Source organism: Cetorhinus maximus, chromosome 10 (assembly GCF_964194155.1).
Source record: "Cetorhinus maximus chromosome 10, sCetMax3.hap1.1, whole genome shotgun sequence".
NCBI lineage: Eukaryota > Metazoa > Chordata > Chondrichthyes > Lamniformes > Cetorhinidae > Cetorhinus > Cetorhinus maximus.
Window position 1 is genome coordinate 4,113,167 of NC_135888.1, and position 25,444 is coordinate 4,138,610.

Sequence of the window (25,444 nt, forward strand, 5' to 3'; positions counted from 1 at the left end):
GCAGGAGTCTGAGAAGTGATGCTAGAGGAGAATGATTATCCATATTACATTTTTCAGTTCCTTTATAATTTCCTCATATGTCTTCGAGGTCTTTGGGCTATTCACTGTATTCCTTCTGCTCCCAGCCATTACCCCTTCACAGAATGCAAGCAACTTACAGGCCTCTATAAATGCCCTTCTGCAATCTGCTACCGGGTCGTGGTGCACATGGTTGTCCAACACACATCAGCCTCTAATTTTCCCTCTCACTTGATGGAAAAATGCCTGGCATTCATCTGACACTTCCCTTTAGATGTTGGCAACTCAGCAGTGTGTGTATACTCCTAACCATTAAATGGATTTACTTTGAAATAATACAGCCTTCATTTTATGATTCCTGTAAAATTGGTGAAGCATGTGCTATGCCTTGGGTGCACTTAGTGTAGTAGCACAGGTGGTGTACTGTGCCAAAATATACAATGCGAATCTATTTCCCCTAATTTGAATAGGGTACTGATACAGGAGAGGTTCGCCCAGAGTGTCAGGCCCACAGCTCAAAATCTGGTGAAGTGGTGTAGAGGACTACAGTTTGCCATAAAGGGTAAATCATGATGATGACAGAAAATGGTACAGTTGCTCAGAAAAGCACTGTGGAGATGGGCAACAATGTTTATCTTGATGCTGAAGATTTAGGAGTCCTCCTGTAGGAGGTGCACCAAGGCAAGTTGGCTCTTTTGGAGCTGAAAACCAATCTGCAGTAAAAGCGCCGGCGTTAGCTGAATGCAAGGGGATTAAAGCAGTAAACTGGAGATGACAAAAACATATCCACTCTAACATGTCCAAGATACATGTGGAGGGAGTCTATAAATGTAAGTCCCTGGGCACTGACAGACATGACCAATTTGACTCAGGAGATGTAGCTTGAGAACCTCCTGTCCTTCATTTCAATTATGTAGTTCATTCAAAACTTTGTACAGTGTGACATTAAAGGGGAACTTGATAGGCTCCCAAGAGGAGAAGGCATTTTCAATTATTGAGGGTAAGTACTGGTTAACTGAGGCCATGAGGGGTAATGGGCTAGTACAGTCTCCTGCCACTTTGCTCGATTGCCACAGAAACGAGGGGAATTTTCCAGTATTTTTCCTGAGTTAGCAGTCATTTTTCCCCACTGGTTGCTTTCTATTCCTAGAAGATTACATAGTTACAGTTTGATAGTTTTTTTTCTTTCTTTTCTGTTTCCTGTATGTTTGTGTGCCAAGCCAAAAATAATGAAACAAAATACCAGTGGGGAAACACCCTAGAAATGCAAAAATAGAGGATTCCATAGAAAACCCAATAAGGCAGGGAGGGTGCAACATGCAGCAAAGGGTACATAAAAACCCACAAAAGTATCAAAAACCTACCTCCTCCCTATAAGAAGTCAGCGTAAGCCTCGCCCAACTTTTATGGGTGAAGCAAGGGCTGTGAGCAGAGCTTTGTTCAAAGATGTAAACTTTAGATTAGGGTAATTTTCAGTAAAATTTAAATATTAAAATGAGACTGGGTATGTGTGCGGTGTAGTGCCTCCAAATCTCCCATGGGAAAATATGGCATCCTGCAAATTAGTTCTGTGAAGCCCAAAGCCCGAGGGTTCATATCAGGTCGGCAAAAGGTGCAATAGCCACAAAGCATTATATTGAAGCAAGAATTAGGGGCAGAGAGGAGTTCTACGCATCAGTGGTTCAGATTTTCTTGTCAAAATAATAGGGAGTTAATGGCACTTGCTGCTATTTGTGCACAAATGATACAACAACTTCAGGTGAGAGGCGCGAGTGATTAAATGAACTATTATAAGAATGGAGTCTCATTCCTTCAGGTTTTGATTGTTGTTGGAGATTTAAAAAAAGCAAAATTTATATTTTTAAAAAACTTTTGTCTCTTTTTCTCTGTCTCTTAATCCAGCTTTTCTTTCCCTTTGTGTACCTGATTGACATCGAATTCATGCCTTCTATTTCACATTTCCCTATCAGTCCATATGTTGCTAATTTCACAATTCTTCAATCTGACTCATTAAGGAGGTACACAGTTGTTTGTGCTATTCACTCAGGTCCTCAATGCCCCAGTTTCCTGATGAGTTATCAGTTCTCACTTTCAGAAACATGAGCAAAGAACTTAAAAACCTAAACATGGAAGGGCAAGTCTATCTAATGGCTAATGTCATTCGATGCCCAACTACAGCAAATTTTCTGTCCAAGGACAGAAATTAACTTCTCCAAGGCTGGTTAAGCGGTGAAATTTATTGAATTATGCCACAGAGGCAAACACCTATCAACAGGAGAAAAATAATCTCTTGGCCACGGGCCAGAAGTGCAAGCATCTGAACTTGCAGACAAGTTTGCTAGGCACTAAACCTTCCAACGGTCAAACAATAGCACAGTTGCAATTTAATTGTACGAAGCTAAACCTTACTATTAAAAAATAGACAGAAAAAGTACTAAAAATAGCAGGTCAAGTCAACATCCATAAAGGAAATAGACTGGTTATGTTTTCCTTACTGTTAGGATTTTGCTTAACCAAAATAGGAATTTAAATTAAAAATTCACATTGCCTCCTATTACACTGGCTAATTCTGATCACAAAAACAAACACAGTCATGAGACTGAGCTCTCACTTTATTCACCATATTACCTCATCAATAGCCAGGGTTACATTGGCAATGCTGTTGAGAATATAATCAAAGGACCCAACCAGGATTGGTTCTCAGAAAATAATTTTTTTTCTCTGACATTAGCCTGCAATTTTTTGTAGCATCATATTTGCTCTTTCTTTCCTTTCCCCCTCATTTAACTTCAATCTGCTTATACACTCTCCATGAGCTAGGAAGATGACCATGAGTATTCAGCATTTGCTTTTCCTTGTTTATGCTCAGTCAGCGGGAGGTACGTTTCCAAAGGAAATAGAGGTCAAAGGGTCAAGTCTACCTCAAGACGATTTACTTCATTAAGGTCCAGCACCTAATATGGTGGCCCTGCTCAGGACAAATGATGAAGATACCTCTATCAATTAACTTCAAAATTGTATGGATTTCTTCTCCTTCAGCTACAGTCACGGAGAAGGTAAAAAGCTGGGCCCTGGCTGGACAACCTGTGAGCCATTAAAAAAAACTCATTATCAATGTATCATTATCAGTGTATGGGATATTACAGAAAGCACCTGCAATATCCCACTTGTATTGGTTAGTCAAATACTTGCTGTCAGCATGAACAAATCACCTTACTTCACTTTTTACCAAAAAATTTTTAATTAGTAGTTGACAAATGCTTCTTCATGCAAAAAAGAATATACATCAGCAATAACAGATAAATAGGTCAACATTGTTTTTTCTTCAGACTTAATCTATGAATGTCAAAAACTCAGGGAACATGCAACTAACCAATTTGTACTGACTACACACTAGTCCTGTAATATCTGTTTGACAGGAATGACATTTTCCACTGCTTAGGACAGAAATCCTGTGACATTTTTATTCATGGCAGCGTATGCCCTTGTAATGATCAGCTCTGGCCGATCTGCTTACTGCAGCAGCCCTGGAGCCCTCCGACAACAAATAAGCAGTGGAGGTGCCAGCAGTCCAACCTCCTTATTAAACACCACCAGGCTCCTAACGAAGTGCAACTGTTGGAAATTCAGAGAGTAAAACCCTCAAGGGCACCTCTGGCACATGACTGCTTGCATAATTTTTAACTTCTCAAGAACTAGGCAGCTGACGACCTAGCATTTTCAATCTAAGGTAAGATTGTGTGGTTTCACTGCTACCAAGTTTACATTTGTGTCAATAGTGCATTTTAAGAATCAATGAAGAAAATGTAATGTTTATGAATAATTGACTTTTAAAACAGCCAGTCAGTCTTCCAAACAATCAGCCTTACTAAGTTATGCTAAAACCAGTACTTCAAACAATAACCTTTAATAAGTTATATTAAAAGCACATGCAATTTCAAAACTTGCTTTCTGGCTCTTGAAGGTAAGGTGTGTAATGGAACAGCTTACACGTTGCTGGGTTCACCATGTAATTTTCCAGTGGTCAGTTCACTGGAACATGCATATAGATTTGAGTTATTAGACTGAAAGAGAAAATTTATATTGAAAGTATTCTCTCTCCTCTGCACTAAATTGCTTGTTTCCAAAATAAGTCAGCAAACTATTACAGTCACGTTCTTTGGAATTGGGAACTTCTGACTTTTACTGATAGGAAGTCAAATCTTTGTGAGAAACTCTTCCAGCTCTTATAATGGACCAACGACTGCATATGTCTCTTATCACTGAGAACAAGCTAAATAAGGTCCAGGATCGCCATAAACATCATTGTGTGGAATTCTGTCTGTGCCCATTGTACAACCGAACCAGGTTTGGGTTGAGCTTCCAGTACCAGTCACCTCCTCTATAGGCAACTTGGGGGTGAGAAAGTCACTTTCACAAAGTTTGCCTTGCTGGCAGCAGCTATCAGTTAGGATTCAGGGAGGGAGGGTGCAGTGGATAATGGGGATTGGGCCATGGGGTGGGGAGGGGGTAAACTGCAAGGACTGTGGAGTCGGGCGGTGGGTGGGGAAGGGGGGGGGGGGGGTGGCATTTACTACTTTAAAAAAATCATATAAACAAACATACTTTTATTTGGCTTTCACAGGGAAAGAATCCTGAACAGGACAGGCCTGACACCTGCCCCACTTAGGAGTAACAAATTTTGTAGAAGGGTCCTTCAAGAGGCATTAGGAAGCTCATTAGCACTTCTTGAAATATTCGCAGGATGTGAGTGTCGCTAACAAGGACAGCATTTATTGCTCATCCTTAATTGCCCTTGAGAAAGAGCCAAGGAGCCAATGCTTGTTTTAAGTAGCCACCTGGAATGCTTAAACAATGAGCTCAATGCCTACTAAATTGATCTGCTTTGTACTGTTTTATGCCTGAAAAATACATCCACCCATAAAGAACAGGCTCACATACTATTTTTTGGTCAGTGAGCTGTTAAGCTAATGACCATTATCAGGTCTAGCAAAATAAACAATCGTTTTTTAGTCATTCATGTGATTTGGATGTCACTGACAGGGTCACTATTGATTTCCCATCTCCGATTAACCTTAAGGTGGTGGTGGTGAGCCACCTTCTTGAACTGCTGCAGTCCATGTGTTGTTAGAAAGGGAGTTCCAGGATTTTGACCCAGCGACAGTGAAGGAATGGTGAATGGAATCCGGAGGTTACTACAAGGCAGCAACAAATTAAAGTGTTGATCTGACATTGAACTCCAGGAGGTTTTACCAGTGCCATCTCAACCCACTCCAGTGACATGCACTGCCATGAATAAAAATCACATGATTTCCATCCTAAGCACTGGACAACATTGTTCCTATCAAACTTGTGTGCGAATATATTCCAATCCATGCATTAGAACATACAGAAATTCCTCATCGCTTCCCATATAGTGCCTTACAGCTTTTACAGGTTAAGTGAAATTCTCAACATCACTCTGGTGCTTTCCCAACTTTAAGACTGCATTAATGCACAAAATCATTTTTAAAATTGTAATTAATTACCCCATTGTTAGAGCTCGGAGAACTTGCACCCTCACATCATTTTTGTTAAGAAAGCTAGGTTTGAATATCATTCACAAAGAATTTTTCATTTTTAATTGATGAAACACATTATAGGTTAGAACATTTTCATAGCACTAGGGAGCTCTTAATAGGCTCCCCATAGTACTCCTTTGCTTCTTTCTGGGCAACTGGCAAAGGCAAGGTTTAAAAAAATGAAGTTGGAGAGAGAAGAAAAATGTCTTTTTCAGTCAGGAATGGCACCCAATGTGCCCATAACCAATATCGTAGTGCCTGGTGTATGTGGTCAGTCAGAAATGTTGAGCCTTGGCTTGAAGAGCATAACTCCACAAGAAATTAATTTCATGAAGAGTGTAAAACTGAATAAAGCAAGTAAGGAAATATTTTAACAGATTTCAATTCATCACAGGGTTACTTGAGTGATAGGCTTATTGAGCTTTAGGTGTCGGGCATCATGGCGGACGGTGGTGGAAACAATATGGCGAGAAGGCCAAAAATTGATTTTGCACCCTCATGAAACCAGGTTGAGATTGTCCACTTCACCCGTCAATGGTGGGCCGCATTTCCCACTGCCGTGCGTCGGGAACGTCATTTTAATACATTTGCATCTAATTATAAGCCCGGCTTGCCAGAATTAACCCCCAGGTCAAATTTACTGCCGGCGCTGGCATGACTTCAGAATAGCGTGCTTGACGTCTGCCTTTAAAAGGCGTGAACCTGGTGAGCTGAACTTCGAGTGGAACTCAGACGTTAACGTACACACATGCTTGTAAGCATCACCCGTAGGATATCAAGGAAGAGGCGCCGCGCATTCGCGGGGGGCATAGGCAAGTCACTTTTTCCCGGCTGGCTTTCAGTGCAGTGCCGGGTCAAAGGCTCCAGTGCAGGTCAGGCTGGGGGGAGGGGGAGGTAGGGGGCAAGGCAGCAAAGGCTGAATGTAAATACTCAAGGGGGCCGGTATGTGGGGGGTGAGGGAAGAGCAATGCACTTGGAAAAGCTTGTCAAAAGTGAGCACTCTTCCACAGCTGAGACTGGTCAGCTGTAGCTCCATTGACATACTTGAAGTCAGATCTCTGAAGCTTTTCTGCCCACTCAAGCAATGCAAAAGCTATGAATCTGCCACCAAATGCTCCAGAACTTTTCACTCCTCAGACACACACTGCAAATTAATGTGCATTTTAGGGGGCAGCAGAACAAGTGGTCGACTGGGAAAGTTGTACAATCCTCTTGCGAAAGGTAACCATGGCACAGTCACTGGCACTCTCAGCCCCTTGCAGTGTCTTTATTAAGGTTTGGACCAGTATCGCTCATGGTTCAAGCTAAGAGTGCAGCCTTTCAGTGCAGGTTTAGAGAATGCCTGTGTCTGAGCTGAGAGCACAGCATGGAGTCCAGTGGCCAAAGCTGCTGCCAATCGGTCAAGTGGAGTGCGGCGGAGTTGGGTTTTTTAAAAATTTGTTCATGGGGTGTGGGTGTCGCTGGCTAGGCCTGTATTTATTGCCCATCCCTAATTGCCCTTGTTCAGAGGGCATTTAAAAGTCAACCACATTGCTGTGGGTCTGAAGTCACATGTAGGCCAGACCAGGGAAGGACATTAGTGAACCAGATGGGTTTTTATGACAATCGGCAATGGTTTCATGCTCGTCATCAGACTTTTAATTCCAGATTTTAATTGAATTCAAATTTCATGGTGGGATCTGAACCCAGGTCCCCAGAGCATTACCCTGGGTCTCTGGAAAACTAGTCAGTAACAGTACCACTATGCCACCAGGGTTTCAGACAGTCAATGAGCGCACTACGCACTGGCCATCCAAGTGGCGGCCAGCACTCTCCTGCATGCATGAAGGGGCCTTCTGACTTAACCAAGAGAGGTTCGTTGTACACCCATGCTAACCCAGCATCTCTTTTTGATCCTGCAGGAGGGGAACATCAGGATTCTGGAGCTTGGTGATTTAGTAGTATGCCTCATGGTTTCTAGAGACAAGAGAAGATAAAGAGGAGAGTGGCAAAGGCACCTGGCTTAGCAAAGGAAGGAGCACCTCCCTCAAGATGAAGGGGGAGCCTGCTGTGCATGCAGCTGAAGATCTACAGCGAGGTGTCGACCGTAAGCGCCTTGCTAGACCCAGGGTCTATAGACAGCACCTGTCATTCCTGCAGATGACTGAGAATCAGTGTCGCCAAAGACTGCGCATGTCTAGGGAACTGGTCACATATGCCACCTGCTTCAGGATTTGGTGCCATGGGGACATGGAGTGCATCCACTGCCAGTGGCCATGAAAGTGACCGTGACGCTCAATTTTTACGTCAGGGTTCCACAGATGAGCTCTGTGGGATATCACAAGCCTCCATGCACCAATGTATCCAGGAGGTCATGGGCACCATCTTCGCAAATGCACAGAACTTTGTGCATTTTGCCTGGGATCAGGAAAGCCAGGAAGCAAGGTCGATGAGATTTGTGCAGGTCTCAGGTTTTCCACAGGTGCAGGGTGCCATCTACTGCACTCACGTGGCGCTTAGATCTCTGTGGCAACAAGCAGTCAACTACATCAACCGCAAGAGCTTCCACTCATTGAACTGCCGTGCGACCACCACAGACACATCCTATAGGTCTGCAAACGATTCCCAGGGAACGTCCATGACTCCTGCATCCTTGGCAATCTCAGAGTCCAGGGTTGCCTACCCACAGAGGACATGGCTGATGATGCCCTTGAGGCAGTCTCAGACTGCAGCAGTGATGGTATAACGAGACTCATGCCGCAACCTGGACTTTGGTGGAGCAAACGATAGGCGTATTGAAAATGAGGTTCCGGTGCCTCGACAGGTCCAGTGAAGTGCTGCAAAACAGTCCCTAGAGAGTGTCCCACATCATCATCCACAATCTGACGCTGCAATGGGGGGAGGACCTGGATGAGGAGGAGACGGAGGAGCTGCACGTGTCCTCCGACGAAGGGGATGACGATGATGAGGTCCTCAAAGGTGAGGATGGCGGTGATGAGGCCATTGCACTAGCCAGACGATGCAGGCACGCTCGAGAGGCCCTCATAGCTGCTAAATTTGTGGAGGATGATGACCAGAGGCAGTGAGGACAGTCCTGACATTCTCACCTTGCATCTGTGAACGTTCGACTCCTGTGTGGCTGATGGCAGCGTACATACCCTCAGTTGGAGGCAGAAACGGACCCACGGCGGAAAACTCATCCACTTGTGACAGGTTGTCAATTAGGCACATTATTGAGCCAACTGCCACCAATTATCCCTGAGCCCACCGAAATTTAGTGCTGGCTTTGGGATTACATGGCTTTCCGGTCAGGTTTGCCTGCGGTCTTCTGGTGGGGGAGGGTGGGGTCCAGCTTTCAAAAGTATTAGTGCCCGATCAAGGGACCCGGCATTTGGGGGCAGGGGGTGGCTGCTGAAAGCCACTCCCCTCACCCTTGCCTCCAACTCCTCTCTGCCCCCCTCTCCGGTGACCCCGATACTGCTCTCACTCACCTGTGGTCTGGGTCCCTCAGCGATCCTAGGCCTCCCCTTGGATGCAACACCAGCAGCAGCGAACCTTTCTGGCGGTGCTGCCTGCGATGGAGAGCTGCCGGCCTCTGACTTCCACCTTCGGGGAAGGCCCGACAGTTAAGTGCCTGGCAGACACTCTGATCGGCACTTAATCCGGTCAGCCCCCGCGCCCCCCTCAGAAGCGAAGCAGATTTACCACCGTTTCTCCAACCAGTGAGCTGAACCCATGTCAATTACATTCAATTCTGCCCATTAGGTTAGATGACCAAAAATCTGGTCAAAGGAGAAGGTTTTGTGAAGTGTTTTAAAGGAGGAAAGTGAGATAGAGAGGCGGAGAGGTGTGGGGAGGGAATTCCAGAGCTTGGAGCCTAGGCAATTGAAGGCACAGCTACCAACGGTGCAGCGATTACAATTGCAGGTAGGATGTCACTCAAGGCATAATATGAATTCACCCATTGAACATCATACTGTCTAACATTCATCATTTTATGAATTGATTATGAGATTTTAGGGTAAATTTGCAAATCCCACAATCAAACTGAATGTAGGTCAGATATAGGCAATTCTTTGAGCGTAACCCCCAACAGGGAGCATGTGATCAGTGAATTTATCCTATTATGCAAGTTTATATGTCTATTATTTTTTAGGTAGGCAATTCAAACAAAAAGTTTGCACTTTTTTGACAAAACAATCACATTTCATTTGCTCACAATATTCCTTGTTTAAAGGCACCCTCCCATACATACACTGGTCATCTGTTAATTTTTGCAGTACTTTTAGAAACACAAACATGTTGTTGGATAAAAGACACTTGATCAGCCTAAACAGCGCAATCATGTGGTATTCAACCACATTTAGCAGAAACAATACCCAAGTAGCCTCTGTCCAATATTACCAGAGTTTACCTGCTTCTTCTGTATCTGCAGGAAGTGGAGCTCTACAAAAGGATATTTCAGAGCGCTTTATTTTTTCTAAATATTGCTGATTAGGGGACATATAAAAAAGGAAGTACTTTCCATTGAAAACATTCTCTCTTCCACCTGCCAGCAGTTACATCTATTCAATTATCATAAGGCAACAAAGTAGTTGCACACCTGATATTTCTTGGTATTTCGCAAGAATAAGTGCAGTTAACTGCCTTTATGCAGATGATCACCTTAACCATTCTGTTATGGACAGGAATGAGAGAAAACTGAAACCCTTGTTCCCTTCTCTTGCTGTCCATAATCAGTGTTTTTTTGGAAAGGAAGATGTGTTCCTGATCCACCCCCCCCAACTCCCCCGAGTGCGTGGGGTCAATTTGAATAATCAGTAGCAAGCTATTCAAGGGTTTAAATAAAGGACTATTTAATCATGCATTCACCCCGAAAGTCTAAGGCTATGTCACTCACTCACCACTCTCACGTATACTCAAGGGAAAATACTGTTAAAGAGAAGAGTGCATTTTTCAAGTTTCTTCTCCGCCGATGCTGCCAGACCTGCTGAGTTTTTCCAGGTAATTCTGTTTCTGTTTTGGATTTCCAGCATCCGCAGTAGCTTTTTGTTTTTATGATGCATGTGATTGGCTCATCTAGACAGAAAACGGGCATTGCAGGCCTGGTGAAGAAGGCATTTTCAGTCCTGAACGGGTAGTCTCGGTGGTTTCAATAGCCGGAGTCGCATATCTGGATTATTGCAGGATTCCCTCGAAGAATTGGATTTTCAGCAGGTCATGATGTGAGTGACTTGGAGTGTGGTTACCAGGAGTTGAGTTTTCTGTACTGCTGGACTTTTAAAGGAACAGGCTTGGAGACTGTATGATGTTGCAGTCTCCAATTCTTAAAGGCATAGATGTTGCGGCCCTTTATGCTGCTGTCTCTGCAGTCTTTGTTCTGTATTACGCAGACATTTCTTAAGGTTTTTTTTTAAAATGGGCGACCAACATGGCTGCCTTACCATACGGTCCTTCACGGCTCCATTTCAAATATTGTATTGGGCTTCAGTTAATTAGCCACAGCCTGGGTTTTTGTGCGCAGACATTTATTGTGGGGATCTGAGGCAATCATCATCTTTTGTTCTGAAAAGACCCAATCAAGTCAGGAAACTCTTTTGGATGGTTTCAGGTGATGGTTATTGATACTTCTTATTGATTTTGTCATTTCAATATGGTGGAATCTACAGGATAAGTGAAGTAACTCTCAGCAGCCATCTGTTGCAGCATTTTAATGTCCATTTTTAAATGAAAGGGCAGTTCCAGGAGATTCCAAATCGATTACAGTTCATGTTTTAAAGATTATGGATAGGACATGCCTTCACTGGGCATGATGACTTGTTAAAGACAACCATTTACAAAAGATACCTGGATTCTGTGTTTTGATCACCCAGCCCTTCAAAATGAAATCAAAATCGGTGGTGAAAAATCCATCACTTTTCATTCTAACATCTGTGGAAGGAAAAATGTCAACCACCGATTTTGAAAGATCATTATAGTTGATTACACAAATATAACTCTCTGTCACCGGTACTCAGAAGCCTGCCTTGGCTACAAGTCCAAGAATAGTTCAAATGTAAAATTCTTATGTACAAATCCCTCCCTGGCCCCACCTCAACCTACCTCTGCAGCCTCCTCCAACCCTACAGTCCTCCAACGACTCTGAATTCTTCAATTCTAGTGCCTTGTGCATCCCCAATTTCCTTTGCTCCACTTTGAGCAGCTGCGGATTTAGCTGTCTAGGACCCAAGCTCCGGAAACCCGTGTATAACTTTCAACTTCTCTCTCCTCCTTTAAGATGCTTCTTAAAACATATTTCTTTTATCACGCATTTAGTCATCTACCCTATCTCCTTAGGTGCCAATTTTTTTTGTTACCAATCCTAGAGCACCTCGGGACATTTTACAACATCAAAGGCGCCATATAAATGCAAGTTGTTGTTGTATAACCATTTAGAAATAGCTTTCTCTTGAACCTCTCTAACAAAACTCATATAAACATGTACTTTGAAAATTAAAATGTCAAGTGTTCTCCATGTTATAAGAATAACAGATGGTAAATATTTTGATGAAAAGCCCAACAACCAAAGAAACCCACAGTCAAAGATTATATAATAATAATGTATCACTCCAGAGATCTGGATTGGGACCGAGCCAGAAGCAATCTGAGTTCCGTTGTACAGTCTGTTGTATTATTTCCAGTTTTGAGTATTTACTGCTGGGATGCTCTCTAACTATGACAATATGCTGCATGTGTTCATAGTTCATCAGAGACAAGTCCTTTGAGAACTCCAATCTCACTTATGTAGCAATATATTTATTTTAAGATACAAGATTAAAATACAAGGTTACTTAGTGAATACTATGAATTATTTACAGCTGCACAAAATTCAGTAAATTTTTTTCTTATTGGAAGCTACAAAGAATATTCAGCACTGAAGATTTAGTGAACTTTTGGCCATGACAACCATTGCCTAAAAAAGTGAAAAGTTTACACTGGACATGTACGTTGGAGAAATGATTAACAGTAAGACGTAAAAAAAAAACACTGATTACCAGACCTTGAAAAACTCAAGCTTTAATTAGAGAAGAAATATTCTGATTAATAAGAACATATTCTCCTAGAGTAAGTGAACAGCAAATTAAGAGTTGCCATTGAGTGTGAGTGTGACATAGACATATCTGAACTGCTGACCTCCTGTTTATCAACTTGCATAATCTGGTAACTAGCCAGCTCCTGATTGTTCAGAGCTTTGAATTTTTGTATAATGCAAAATACTAATGTGCAAGTTCTGATGAAGAGTCATTGAACCGTTGGGTCAGATTTTTGTCACCGAGATGGAAAGCTTGAGTTGGGAAATTTCCCAGCTTGGCAGGCCCGTCTCTTTTAAAAGAGCCTCACCCACCATATTTTCATTCTAGGGAGGTGCGGGATGGATGGAGTCCGGTCCACCATCACCGGAGGCGAGTTCCGAGGCGGTCATGGAGATGGGTGATTGACAAGGCGGGCTGGTTAAAAGGCCTAGGTACTCTGAGACTTTGGCCCAGTTGTATAAAAGGCTGACAGGCCCTCTCTAGTCCTCCCCTCACTCCACCCACTCCCCCATGTCCCCTCACTCTCTATTTCCCCACATACACCTCATGCAATCTTCATTCCTTCTCATATCCCCAATGCCACGCTCATAGCCATTAAAAGAACATCCATCATGGGCAGACCTCAAGAACCATGTGGAGATGAAAAACTTAATCTAAGAGCGTTCACACTCAGAGTACTATGGAGAAAACTCCCATTCACGAAACCCATACGAAAAATGTATATCCCCTCAAGTAGTCAATCTGTTGTAAAAACAAACTTCTATTCACTAAGCACATCAAAACAGCTAATCATTTAACAGCCTCTTAAAACTGTCAATCAAAATGTGAACTCAGCCCTCCCTGCTGACATAATAGGTTTGGAGCTTTTGAAACTCAGCAAAGCATTCATAATAGGCTCAACTGTAACAACCACCCTTGGGAAATGTCAACAATGAAATTGCAGGAAAAAATGGCTAATGGTCTGTTTCTAAGCTGCATCAGATGGCCTGTCAATCAATGCACTTCAGCAGCAGATGTCTACTTTTTTACTCCAAAGGAAAGCTGCAGCCTGTGTTTTTTTTTATTTTTAAAGATCTGAGGATTTAAATAATTTCAGATCATAACACTTAAACAGACCGTATCCACCCTTCAAGAGCATTTGCGGCTCTTTCATAAATTCATGACTCCTACACTGCGGGGTAAGGTCTTTAGAACAGCAAAAATGGGGTCTGTTTGAACTCAGCACTAATTTCAAATGGCCCTGATGAGTTCAGGTTTCCCACCCGTGAAATTCACACCCCAACCCCTTCTCCTGCCAGCAAAAATTGAATCTGCCAGAAATGGGGTCCAGCCTTTCGCATCAGGGTCCTGCCCACCATGTTCAAAGGTCTCCAGAGTCAGCCCATCCCAGGGAAAATCCAGCCCGTTAACTCTGCTTCCCTTGCCACACATGCTGCCTGACCTGATGAGTATTTCCAGCATTCTTTGAATTTTATAGTTCTGTTGTAAACTTATTAAACTTTGTCAATACTGTGATAATGGAGGACATGCTACTGACACAAAGGTATTTAGAAAGAATACAGAAGTGATCTTGCGTCATAATCAACAAACAATAAGCGTAAGAGCAGATCACAAATTCTTTGGGTAAACACAGTATTTTATTTAAATCATGAAATTGTCACGATATACCATCACTTTGAACCAGTTACTTCAATTGTTCTGATGTGGTTTTTGATGTGGATACTCAGTTCAACAAAAGGTAGCTAACAGTCTCATGTGATCACAATAGAAATGTGTCACTGGAAAGTCATAAGGCACCAAATAACTGCACTATTACCAGGGTTGTCATAAGAGTCCCAAATAACCCCACGTTGTCACTTTGATATAATTCAATGGTTCCTAGGACGATTTTCATGGCATTAACATTGGTAAGTTTACAGATAAAAGAATGTTTCTGTTATGCCTTCTAACGGGACAGTTTTCAAATGAAGTGTATTCATCTGAGTTGCTGTATAATCCCATATATTACAATCTGTAACACACATACTGACCCCTCCCAGTCCTCCCATATTCCTGAATTTGATGAACGAAAACTACTGGCTTTCAGGTAAAAGGCAGTAGACCCACTGTGCAATTCATTGGCAATAGCTCAGTTAGTGCCCTTTTTTGGACTTAAATGATAATTGTTATCTCCTAAACTATATGGTTTGAGACACCACCTTATGTAATGCTCAAAATGAGAGCAATGAAATGTGATTTTAGTCAACTTATAAGGCAGATAGCTTCTCAAGGCATAGCATTAATTGACCTTCCTGCGTGATACTTGTTTAACAATGCCACAAGAATGGATTTTATCCAGGTCAGGGATCATGGGGTCAAATCGGAGGGTAGTTACCATTACTATATTATTGGACTCAAGTTGGAGTAACAACTCAGTGGTAGTTGAACCTTCCATGTTATCTTCATTAAAGGAGAATTCCCTTATAATCTCCTCTCACAGGGAATTACAAAGTTCAATTAATTATTGGATATGGTTGACATGGGGCAACATTAGCCCTTCAGTGTGAGAATAGCACTTGAGGGAGACTATGTCCAGTTGATCCTCCAGTTTTGTCACTGCAGAGTAAATCTCCCCCACTAACTGCATTTTTGTTTTGATTTGTGGGTCTGTGCAATTTGACCACAATTTTAATGACATACTGTAATAGCAACTCAATTTCTAAAATGTACTGCTCTTTCTAGGTGAAATTCAAGTGGGGATTGACCAGGAGAAAAAGAGTTAAGCTAAAAGATAACTGGGGATCATTTTACGCTTGGGTAAGTAACTCTATGCAAGATGCTGAAGTGACCTGATGAAATTCTGTATTTCAGTCATGAAATCTCCAAGATCACATATCAATTAGTAAAATATTGTTGAACCATAATTATGGCTCCAAAATTGGAGTGGGTACACCCTGAACTTAAAAATATTTTTCAAAGATATACATGGACCAAACAAAGTTGCTACCCTACTATTCCATAATACATATGTACTGGAGATTGTTGAATCAAATGGCAAAAAGGTAGGTTATTTATTGCCCATTGTAGCCCTGAAGTGTTAGCACCCATTCTCTTACTTGAAGCTCGTCTCTTTTTGATAAGCGACGTCTAACTTTCAAAGAACATTGATATTCAGATCGCAACACGTACAACAGATTTGCAGAACGGAAAACTGTTTTGAACAGTTACAGTTTTCAGCTATATGTATAGATGCGAGGTAAAAGCAATAGTAATAACATTCCTTCTTCATGTGCTCTCTCCCAGCAAACAAGTCCACTGCCATTTGGGTTGTAAGCGTGCCTGCTGATTTAATACGAAAATGGCAAAAAAAAAAGCAGCATAAAAATTTCAGCTTTCTGTCCCTTCCCCCTTTAGACAAACTGTCATGCAATGTAGAAGAGCACAGTGTATAGGACAGCTTTCAGCAGGCTTGCTTAGAGAAAGCTGATTAAGAATGTTCAACCAACAGCAAACTGCAGGCCGTTACAGTGAAAATAAATACACTTTATGCAAATGTGTTTGTCACTTTGACAGCATGTCTCAATTAAGGCATCTCACTGCTGTTGGTTAGATCTACTTCTGCAGTTGTATCAGCGAACCTGCTGTATTAGAAAAACACAGGGCTTGACCCTAATCCACATGCATGCATTTTTAAAATTCTGTCTTGCTTGTGCACACCAGGATAACGTTGGCAGATGTGTTAAGCAGTTGACAAATGATGAAAAACAGCTCGTCTCATCATCTGCATAGGAAAGCTTTAAAATATTATAACTACTGTCTTCAGCTTCTAATAAACTATGCAATTCTGCATTGGACAAATATTTTGCGGTCAGATTTTGCAGCTTGTATACCTATTGCTACTTATGGAAACTAATTTGCATTTTATAAAGTTACACCTTTCAGCGGCACTAACCTACGTATGGGCTTCAACAAACTTGACGGCATCAGTTTTCAATGCAGTTTTATTACCATCTCTTCACTTTTACATGTAAATTACATTCTATATTTCATGGCAGCTAGTAAATTAAACATGAAATAAAAATGTTAAAGAAAATTTGAATAAATACTAGTCAAATAATACAAATCAACAATAGTAAGAAAGTCAATTAGTCAGCTCCAGCTTTGTGTGTATCTTTGTCTACTGCTCTCGTTTAAATGTATCCCTCACTCCAATTGTGTGTGCATCCCTGTCTCATTACAATTGTGTGCATCTATGTCCCTCACACACATTTTAGTGTCAGTCTCGTTTTCTGTGGTCAGTCTAACACAGGAGTAAACTGAACAGGCAAACATATACACATATGCAAAGAAAAACACAGTCCACCGATAGACTCACATACACAAATAACAAAATAAGCTATAATTGCTGAGAGTCAAACGCACAAAACACAATTTTGCTGGGGCCAGATTCAGTTCCTGGCAATGAGAAATAATGTACATACAATATGAAATGTTGCCAGTATCACACCACATTCATTGATCAACATACCTGACAGGCAAGTGAAAAGTCAGAACTGTATAATATTTGAAAAACTTGCATATTTTCCTTAATTGCATTACATTTTAAATTAGGTGCATTCCAATACCAATTTCTCTACGAAACAATTTACATTTTACTGACCATCCACTTTATGTTGCATTAACCAGACTGGACTACCAATAGGCAATTACTGTGGAATCCTCTTGCACAAGTCAAAAAATAACCCACTTCAGAAATACAGAATAAACTTTACTATGGACACTAGGTTAGCAAAATAGGTAAACTGCACAAAACACTTAAAACAAAGGGAGCAGGTTAAACACACCAAGTGATAAACTTTAGAACAGAAAGTTCCAATCATTGGGTTAAATTATTTTGTTGTGCTCAAATTCTTTATTTTGCACTAGAACACTTATTCAACTGCAAAGTGAAAGTATTCCATGCAAAATTGTGTTTGGAGCAATTAAATTCTCCTTTGGTCTAACAGAACCAGTATATCTACCCCTGATTCTAACTTATCCAAGTTGCTGAGGATTGAATTAGCTAAGTCCAACAGTTGTTGTTACCTCTTTCTGCTTAGTGCAAGTGAGATCCTTTATAAGCTTTATGTAACAGCTTCAATTATGATAATGAGGACATTCTTTCTATCTCTAAATGGCAACAGTTATTTTTCCAGAACTCAGCTACAACAAACAGCATTTTTCTTGTAGCAAACATGAAATTATGTATGATACTTCTGGGCTCTGGAATCTCCGTGGCCTTGCTTTATGCGTTTTTTGAAGTGAAACAATTACCATGCAATAGGGGGAGTAAGAAGTTGTTCAAAAATTATACTTAAACTCTTAAAATATACTGCTGAAAGCTGTTAACAAAGCTCAGAGCAACATTAAATGTGCAATAGAAAAAGTCACATTCTAGCAGAGGATAGGTTTAGAACAATACAAAATGAATATTAGACCAATAAATGTTTCAAAGTTTGATAAATTGATACTATTAAAATTAACATACGTACAGTCAAGTATCTTAAAGACTGTGGCATTTCAGTGGACCATAGTCATGAAATGTAAGGTACAATTATGTCATTTGAAATAACTACAAAACATTTATTAATTTAAAAAGGCTCCATCAGTGAACTTTCAAGATTATGGGAGCTATATCTGCACATACAATAGGTTCAAAGAAACAACTCATACAAGTCATAACACTGGTCATTCACCTAGTTGATCTGCATTTGACTTAAGATAAGGACAAATGATGAATGAGTCAACTGTTCCTGTCAGTTGTTTAAAGGTATTAAATGAAATGAGTTATGCATTTCAATCCACTTCTCAGACATTAGACGGCAGCACAAACATGGGTATAAAATTGGCAATAACTGGCAGAAGTGTTATTTCCCCCAGAAGTCTCTTGTGCAGAATGTGATTGAAATTTCAATGGAGCCAAGATACGCCATAGATTTATCCTGTAATTATCATCCAATTGAATACACAAATCTATGATATTACATTTATAGCTTGGTGTAGCTGGGGAGGTTCGAGCTGGTGAAATTCAGGGGCAGTGCCAGCCCAGTGATGCTAACTGGCTATTAAAGAGCTGAAATTGTGCGAGTAGTGTCTGGAGTGCAGAGTCGGAAATCCAGAGGAACAGGATCTCAGGAGTTGAGATTAAAATGCAGGGAGGTGTGCAGTTGTTCAGACAGTCTGCACTGGAGCAGTTTTGAGGGAATTCAGAAGCTTGATCTTCGAAAGTGAAAAGTTTGAAGTGTCTTGTGAGGGAGACAGAGTTTCAATGAGATTGGCTGACTCACAGTGCTTACAGACATTTGGGTGGGTTGCTGAGAAATCTGTGGGATCTAATAATTATTTAAGGGTGACTTGTACTTTTGATTTCTCAAAATTAAAAAGAAAAATGCCAACAACAAAATTCATTTTGTAATGATTATAAACAGTATGTTAAATACTGCATTGACGATAGCGGAAAGGAACATTGGATATTGGAGAGTTCCCACACTGGTAATAAAATCATCACCATACAGTTAAATAAAAGCCTTATCCAGTTCACTTCCTACATCCAGTATTTTCCATTAATTCAGTAACACGTCTCACCTCGTGGCCTGACTGAGGACTAACAGTGAACATTGATTTTAAGAAAGGGAAAAAAAAAGTTAATGCTAGAATTCTGAAATAAAACAGAAAATGCTGGAAATATACATCATGTCAGTCAGTGTCTATAAAAAGAAAAGGTGTTAAAGGCTTTGTATAAATGTTTATTGTTGCTGCTTCCTAAAAGCTGTCCCAGATAAATTAAATCCCCTACTTCAGGCATCATAAAAATCCATTCTCTTTCCACAGCTCCCCCACAATTAATACTCGTTCTGGATAATAGGTCACACTGATCTTGAAATTTCTGTTCTAAGAGTTATTTCTGTGTAGAATGAGAGAAGACCCTGTTGAACTTGCAGCACTCTAGTTTAAAACATGACATATATTACCTATAGTCCTCAGAGAATTTTGTCAGCCATTCAAAACCTGTCATCAAGGTTTTTTTCTATATACTTTATATAATTTTGTGAAAAACAGGTGAATAACTTAGCTACAATCCAAATATGCACACATTTTGGATTTCATATACAAACATGCAATTTGCCAGATATTGAAGCTGTCTGTGCCCACATGCAGCATACCCTGGTCAAAACCAGGTCTGCAGTGATCAGTGGCGAATAGCACTTGCATCACACAAGCATCTGGTAATGACCATCTCCAACAACAGAGAACCTAATCACCTTCTCTTGATATTCAATGGCATTAACATTGTTGAATATTCCACCATCAACATCAACATCCACATAAATGCCGTGGCTACTAGAGATCTGAGTTTGGGGAGTCAAGAGTGTGATGGAATACTTGCATGGATGAGTGAAACTGCAACATCACTCAAGAAGCATGACAGCAGTCAGGACAAAGCAATCCGCTTGATTTGTGCCTCATCCACTGCCTTAAACATTGACTTCCTTTCACACCAAAGCTGCAATGTGCACTGTCTACAGGATGAACTGCAGAAACTAGTCAAGGTTTCTCCAGCAGCACCTCCAGAGCCCTCAACCTCCACCACCTAGACGGACAAAGGCAGCAGGTGCATGGGAACACCATCAACTCCAAGTTACATACCATGGATATATATTGTCAGTCCTTCGTCATTGTTGGGTCAAAATCCGGGAACTCCCTCCCTAACAGCAATGTGGCAGCACCTTCCCCCCATGAACTGCAGTGGTTCAAGATGAAGGCTTACCACCTTCTCAAAGGCAACTAGAGCTGGGCAATAAATGCTGTTCTTTCCAGCGAGGCCCATAATCTCAAAAATAAATTTAAAAATTCATTCTTACTGCAAATGCTAGCCTCTGGTATAATACTAACAGCAGTTTGATGTATGGATATTTTCACTATGAAATCCCAATAGTAGCTAATTTAGATTTTGGATTGCACTTTCCAAACAGTTGTAATGCAGTTATTAAAACTGAAATTTTTTTGTGAAGCATGTTGCAATTTCCATGTAAAGCTTATCTCCATTAACGCCAACTTCAATGCTTAACTAATGGTGCCATGAGTTTATCGTAGCATAATCGATTCATAATTCTTACAAGGAACAGAATATCACAGAAAGAAGGGAAGCTAAATAAGCAGCGACTGCCTGCTCTTGGCAATTAAATAAGAAAAGGCAAAGGGCACAGCAAAAGGAGGAAAAATTGTGAGGAGCGCAATAAAAGGAGTCACTTCATTTATGTGCAATTAGTCTCCTAAAAGGTCTAAAAAGCAGAATGACATGAAATAAAATGCCACTTTTTGTGATTATATTCCTTACTCGGGTCCTTGCAGCAAGGTCAATTCAACTACATACCTGTCCAAAGTGCACAGTTATTGGTCGTCGGTCCTCTCGCTGCTTGCCTTCTTTCTTCTCGGACAGCGGGGATGTGATACTCTTTTGATGGATATCTTCTCCTGCCACAGAGTAGCCATTTTCTGCCATTTCCTGCATGGTAGGAAAAAGTGATTTACACAGCCAGGAACATTCCTGATTAAGGGTAAGGGGCAAAGAGAAGGTACTATGGGAAAAGACTGTCTAAGCATTATGACGTTAGGAACACAAGAAAAGTATAAAAAAAAGTCACAGCCAGTGACGTATCAATCACTTACTGCAAACAAAGACAAAACTGTATTGCACTGTCAGCGTGGAATAGAGAAGAACAATTCATTAATCAATGAGTATCTTCTCTTAATACACATCAAGGGAGATTGAGATGTAGGATCAGAAAAGCTCAAACCCATTTTTAGCAAGTGTTAGACTGATATCAGAATAACTATTGTAGCTAACACAATTATAAATGCGAGTATTGCTGATTTATGTGCCATTGTTGCCTCATTCTCATCAGGAATTGTGGTAGACAGCAGACAAAAATCAGCCCCTGAATGTCTGGAAAGCTGTCAGGGTCAAGGAAATGTTAGGAGTGAGATTTATGATTAGAAATAGCTTGATAGCTTACATAAATATGTGGAATTTTTTAAAGAATAAGATCCATTAAAATTTGCTGTATTTTTAAACCAAAATAAGTGGCTCAGTGAGAGTGGCAGGTGTGCATCTGGACCACTATGGTTAGGCAAAGATTTAACCTCAATATCAAACTGGTGCATATGGTGCAAAAGGTCAGCATTTTAGCTATGCTAGCAAAATGCTTATTATTGTCCAATCCAAGCTGCTACTTCTGTTAAAACAGTGAGATGGTTCGGTTCAGAATTTTTGACAGAATTCTGCTGGACAGTTTAGGAATTAGATTGAAGTAAATGAAGTATAAATAAGTATATGAAGTAAAATTTCAGCAAATTAGTTAATGAAGCATACCACAGGAATTCTATTTTTATAACAGGTAGTTAAGTTTAAGCTTAGTTTTTTAAAGCATTATCTTCAAATGAATGTAGTGAAGGAATGGAGCAACTAACTTAGGTTCATACATTTTACTATAAAGGTATAAAGTGACCACATGGTTTGATTTGTTCACCAGGCTCTCAGGTTCATGCCACCCTACCTGGGTGTGGACTTGAAGTTATTGTGTCGCAGTAGTGATAGTGAGGGGAGGTCTTCTGGCACAGTGGGTAGTGTCCCTACATCTAAGCCAGAAGCTCCAGGTACACAAGTCCCACTCCAGGGCTTGATGGCCAAGGAACATGAGTGTGTTCAAATGGGTTGAGAATCAATCTGCAAATCCTTCTAACACATGCCAGTGGCAGGGTGTAAAAGCAGGAGAGATTCCTGGTCAGCCATGTAATGGCAAAAAAATTGGAGCCTCTGCTATCACTATTCATAGCTCCGAACGTCCACGTTGCCACAGCACTCGGACTGGTTGGGGGGCCAGTTGGTTTGGATAGTCGGTGTGGAAATCAGATTGATGCCCACAACACATTCCACAATACCCGTTCTGGCTGGGGTAGATTTGGGACTTGCCTCCTTGCCGTACCCGTGGTGGAGGTCACGGCGCTGTGGGTCGGGCCTGCCTTCCAACAGAGGGCTGAAGATGGTGATGAAGTGATGTTGAGTCGTGTAATCTGTCTGCAGTGTGGAAGCAAGTTTCTAACAAGCTTGCAACAATGAAACATTTTTGAAATGTGGGAATATTACATTTTTAAAAATGTTGTTAAATTATGCATTTAGGCAAACCTCAATACTTAAGGATTGAGAGTAGGTAGTTTGAATGTAGTTAATGAGATTTATTTTCAGGATTTGTATTTTGAATGTTTTTACACATTTTTTGTTGTTGAGTTTTGACGCCTCAGGTTATTTGTTGTTTTCTTTTGCAAAATTTAAAGCCAGGTGCAATCAGGGGTGTGGTGACATGATCCACATCAAGACAATTGTAAGCAAATGATATCTGACATCTGCTGAAGCCTCCTTGATTGTTTCTGGGTGTAGGTTTACAGGCTGTGTGCAAAAGGTGGCTAACACTGGTGTGAAATCAAATTCTTTGTTACAGATCAGGGGTGGGGAACCTTTTTCTTACCAAGGGCCACTCACACAGACAAAATTAGTCGCGGGCCACACACACATAAAAACCAACTTAATTAATTTTTTTCTAAGGCAGAATACAGAAACATTCAACTCACCCACTGCTTTAATGCGATGGCTGAGTTTGCTTTTCCTTAATGAGTACCACAGCTTCTGTGTCTCAATCACAACACTCCTGAAACTCAGCTCGACATTTTGCTTGTTTACCTCTCCCATTCTCTCTCTCTCTCCCTCTCCTTTCCCACTCTGTCTGTGTCTGTGTCTCTCTCTCTCTCTCTCTCCCTCTCCTTTCCCACTCTGTCCTTGGTGTCCTGCTCCCTTTCTCCCCTGCCCCGATTACTCATAATTCACCTGGTCGGCAGTCGGCAGCTTCCCGTTCCTGCCCTGCACCTACTGCTTCCAGATCTTGGGCCTCACTCTCTGTCCACAGCCTGGGCCTTGGGTGACTGTGGCCAAAGCTCAGGCATCAGAACATGGCGACAGCTAGACTAGAGTGCAGCATGCGGGGGCGGGGGGGGGGGGGGGGGGGGGGGTCGGTTTTGAAATCTCCCCACGTGCCAGATGAAAAAGTTCAACAGGCTGCATCTGGCCCCAGGGCCAGAGGTTCTCCACCCCTGTTTTAGGTGCTCTTTCCCTCTGTAGTCATAAGGGAATTGCGGCGTATTACATAGTACTTACAGCACAGAAACAGGCCATCCAGCCAACAGGGTCATGCTGGTGTTGTGCTCCACATAAGTCTCCTCCTATCCTTCTTTATCTAACCCCATCAACATATCCTCCTATTCCTTTCTCACTTGTGCTTATCCAGTTTCCCATTAGATGATCTTTGCTATTTGTCTCAATTACTCCATGTGGTAGCGAATTTCACATTCTAACTACTCTCTGGTTAAAGAAGTTTCAACCTAAATTCCCAATTGGATTTATTAGTGGCTATCTTATATCATGCCCTGCAGTTCTGATACCCCCTGCGAGTGGAATCATTTCTATGTCTACCTATGTCAAAAACCTCTCAATCTTAAAGACCTCTATCAGGTCACCTTTCAGTCTTCCCTTTTCTCGTGGAAGAAGGTCCAGCCTGTTCAGTCTTTCCTAACTGGTATAACCTCTCAGTTCTAGAATCATCCTAGTAAATCTGATTTGCACCTTTTACAGGCCTCTATATCCTTTTTTTAAAAAAAAATATGGACACCTGAACTGTTCACAGTGCTATGTGTAGTCTAACCAAGGTTCTATACAAGTTTCTCATAACTTCCCTACTTTTCTGCTCTATCCCTCTAGAAGTGAACCCCATTGTTTTGTTTGCTTTTTTAATGGTCTTATTAACCTGTGTTGCTACTGCTAGTGATCTGTGTACTTTCACCCACAAAATGCCTCTGCTCCTCTACCCCATTTAGATATTTATTTTCCAAGGCATATGCAACCTCCTTATTTTTTTTCTAAAATGTACCACCTCATGCTTGCCTACTTTGGCATACATTTGCCAATAACACACCCATTCTGTAAGTTAATTAATGCTGTCCTGTAATTTGTTAATTTTCCTCTGTATTAGCTAGCCCATCTTCAAATTTTGAAATTGTACTTCCAATTTCTGAGCCATTAGCTCCCAAACCAACAACGTCTCTAATTTTAAATTCAAATGCTTCTATTTAAAATCGTTTCCCGGTCTTGCCCCTTCTATCTGTGGCCTTCTCTAACCAGAAACCACCACCCACCTCACCCCAATGAACTCTCTAATCTTCCAACTCTGGCCTCTTGTAAATCTCTCCCTCCCTTTGCTCCACTACTTCAGCTGTCTACATCTGACACTCTGGACCTCTCTCAATAAACCCTGCACTCTCCACCTCTACTTTTCTTTTCGCATTTAAGACTCTTCTAAAAGCTCATCTCTTTGACCAAGTTTTTAGTTACCCTACTAATATCTTCCATCTTTGAGTTGGTGTCAATTTTGTTCGGTTACACTTTTGTGAAATACCTTGAATACTTTAGCACATTTGGAACTGGTTAGAACACTACCCCTTCGTATCTAAAACCATCTAGAGACAGGATAGAATCCAAAGTGAAATGAGTTTGGGCAGTCTCAACCTCTTATTAAGCGAACAGTAGTGTACAGGATGCAAACTAACTACAAGTTACTAATTGGTGCAGTATTCTCACTCAAGCAGAACACAAAGTTCAGTATTGTAATAAATAGAAGCATACATAACAGTTCAGCAGGGTTGCCCTTGTGAAGTTGAGGTTTAGATTAAGGCCTGTTGCTGGGGCAT

At 41.3% G+C, this 25,444-nt stretch overlaps 1 protein-coding gene across 12 annotated transcripts in view; it reads right to left on the reverse strand.

Moving 5' to 3' along the window:
- Positions 1-25,444, reverse strand: part of LOC144685412 (DENN domain-containing protein 1A-like) — a 604,549-nt gene that overhangs the window by 42,693 nt on the left and 536,412 nt on the right. For all 12 annotated transcript variants that reach the window (XM_078549861.1, XM_078549856.1, XM_078549859.1 and 9 more), the window contains one exon: positions 21,024-21,155. In XM_078549861.1, the coding sequence (XP_078405987.1) occupies positions 21,024-21,155 (132 nt within the window). The remainder of the gene's footprint in view (positions 1-21,023; positions 21,156-25,444) is intronic.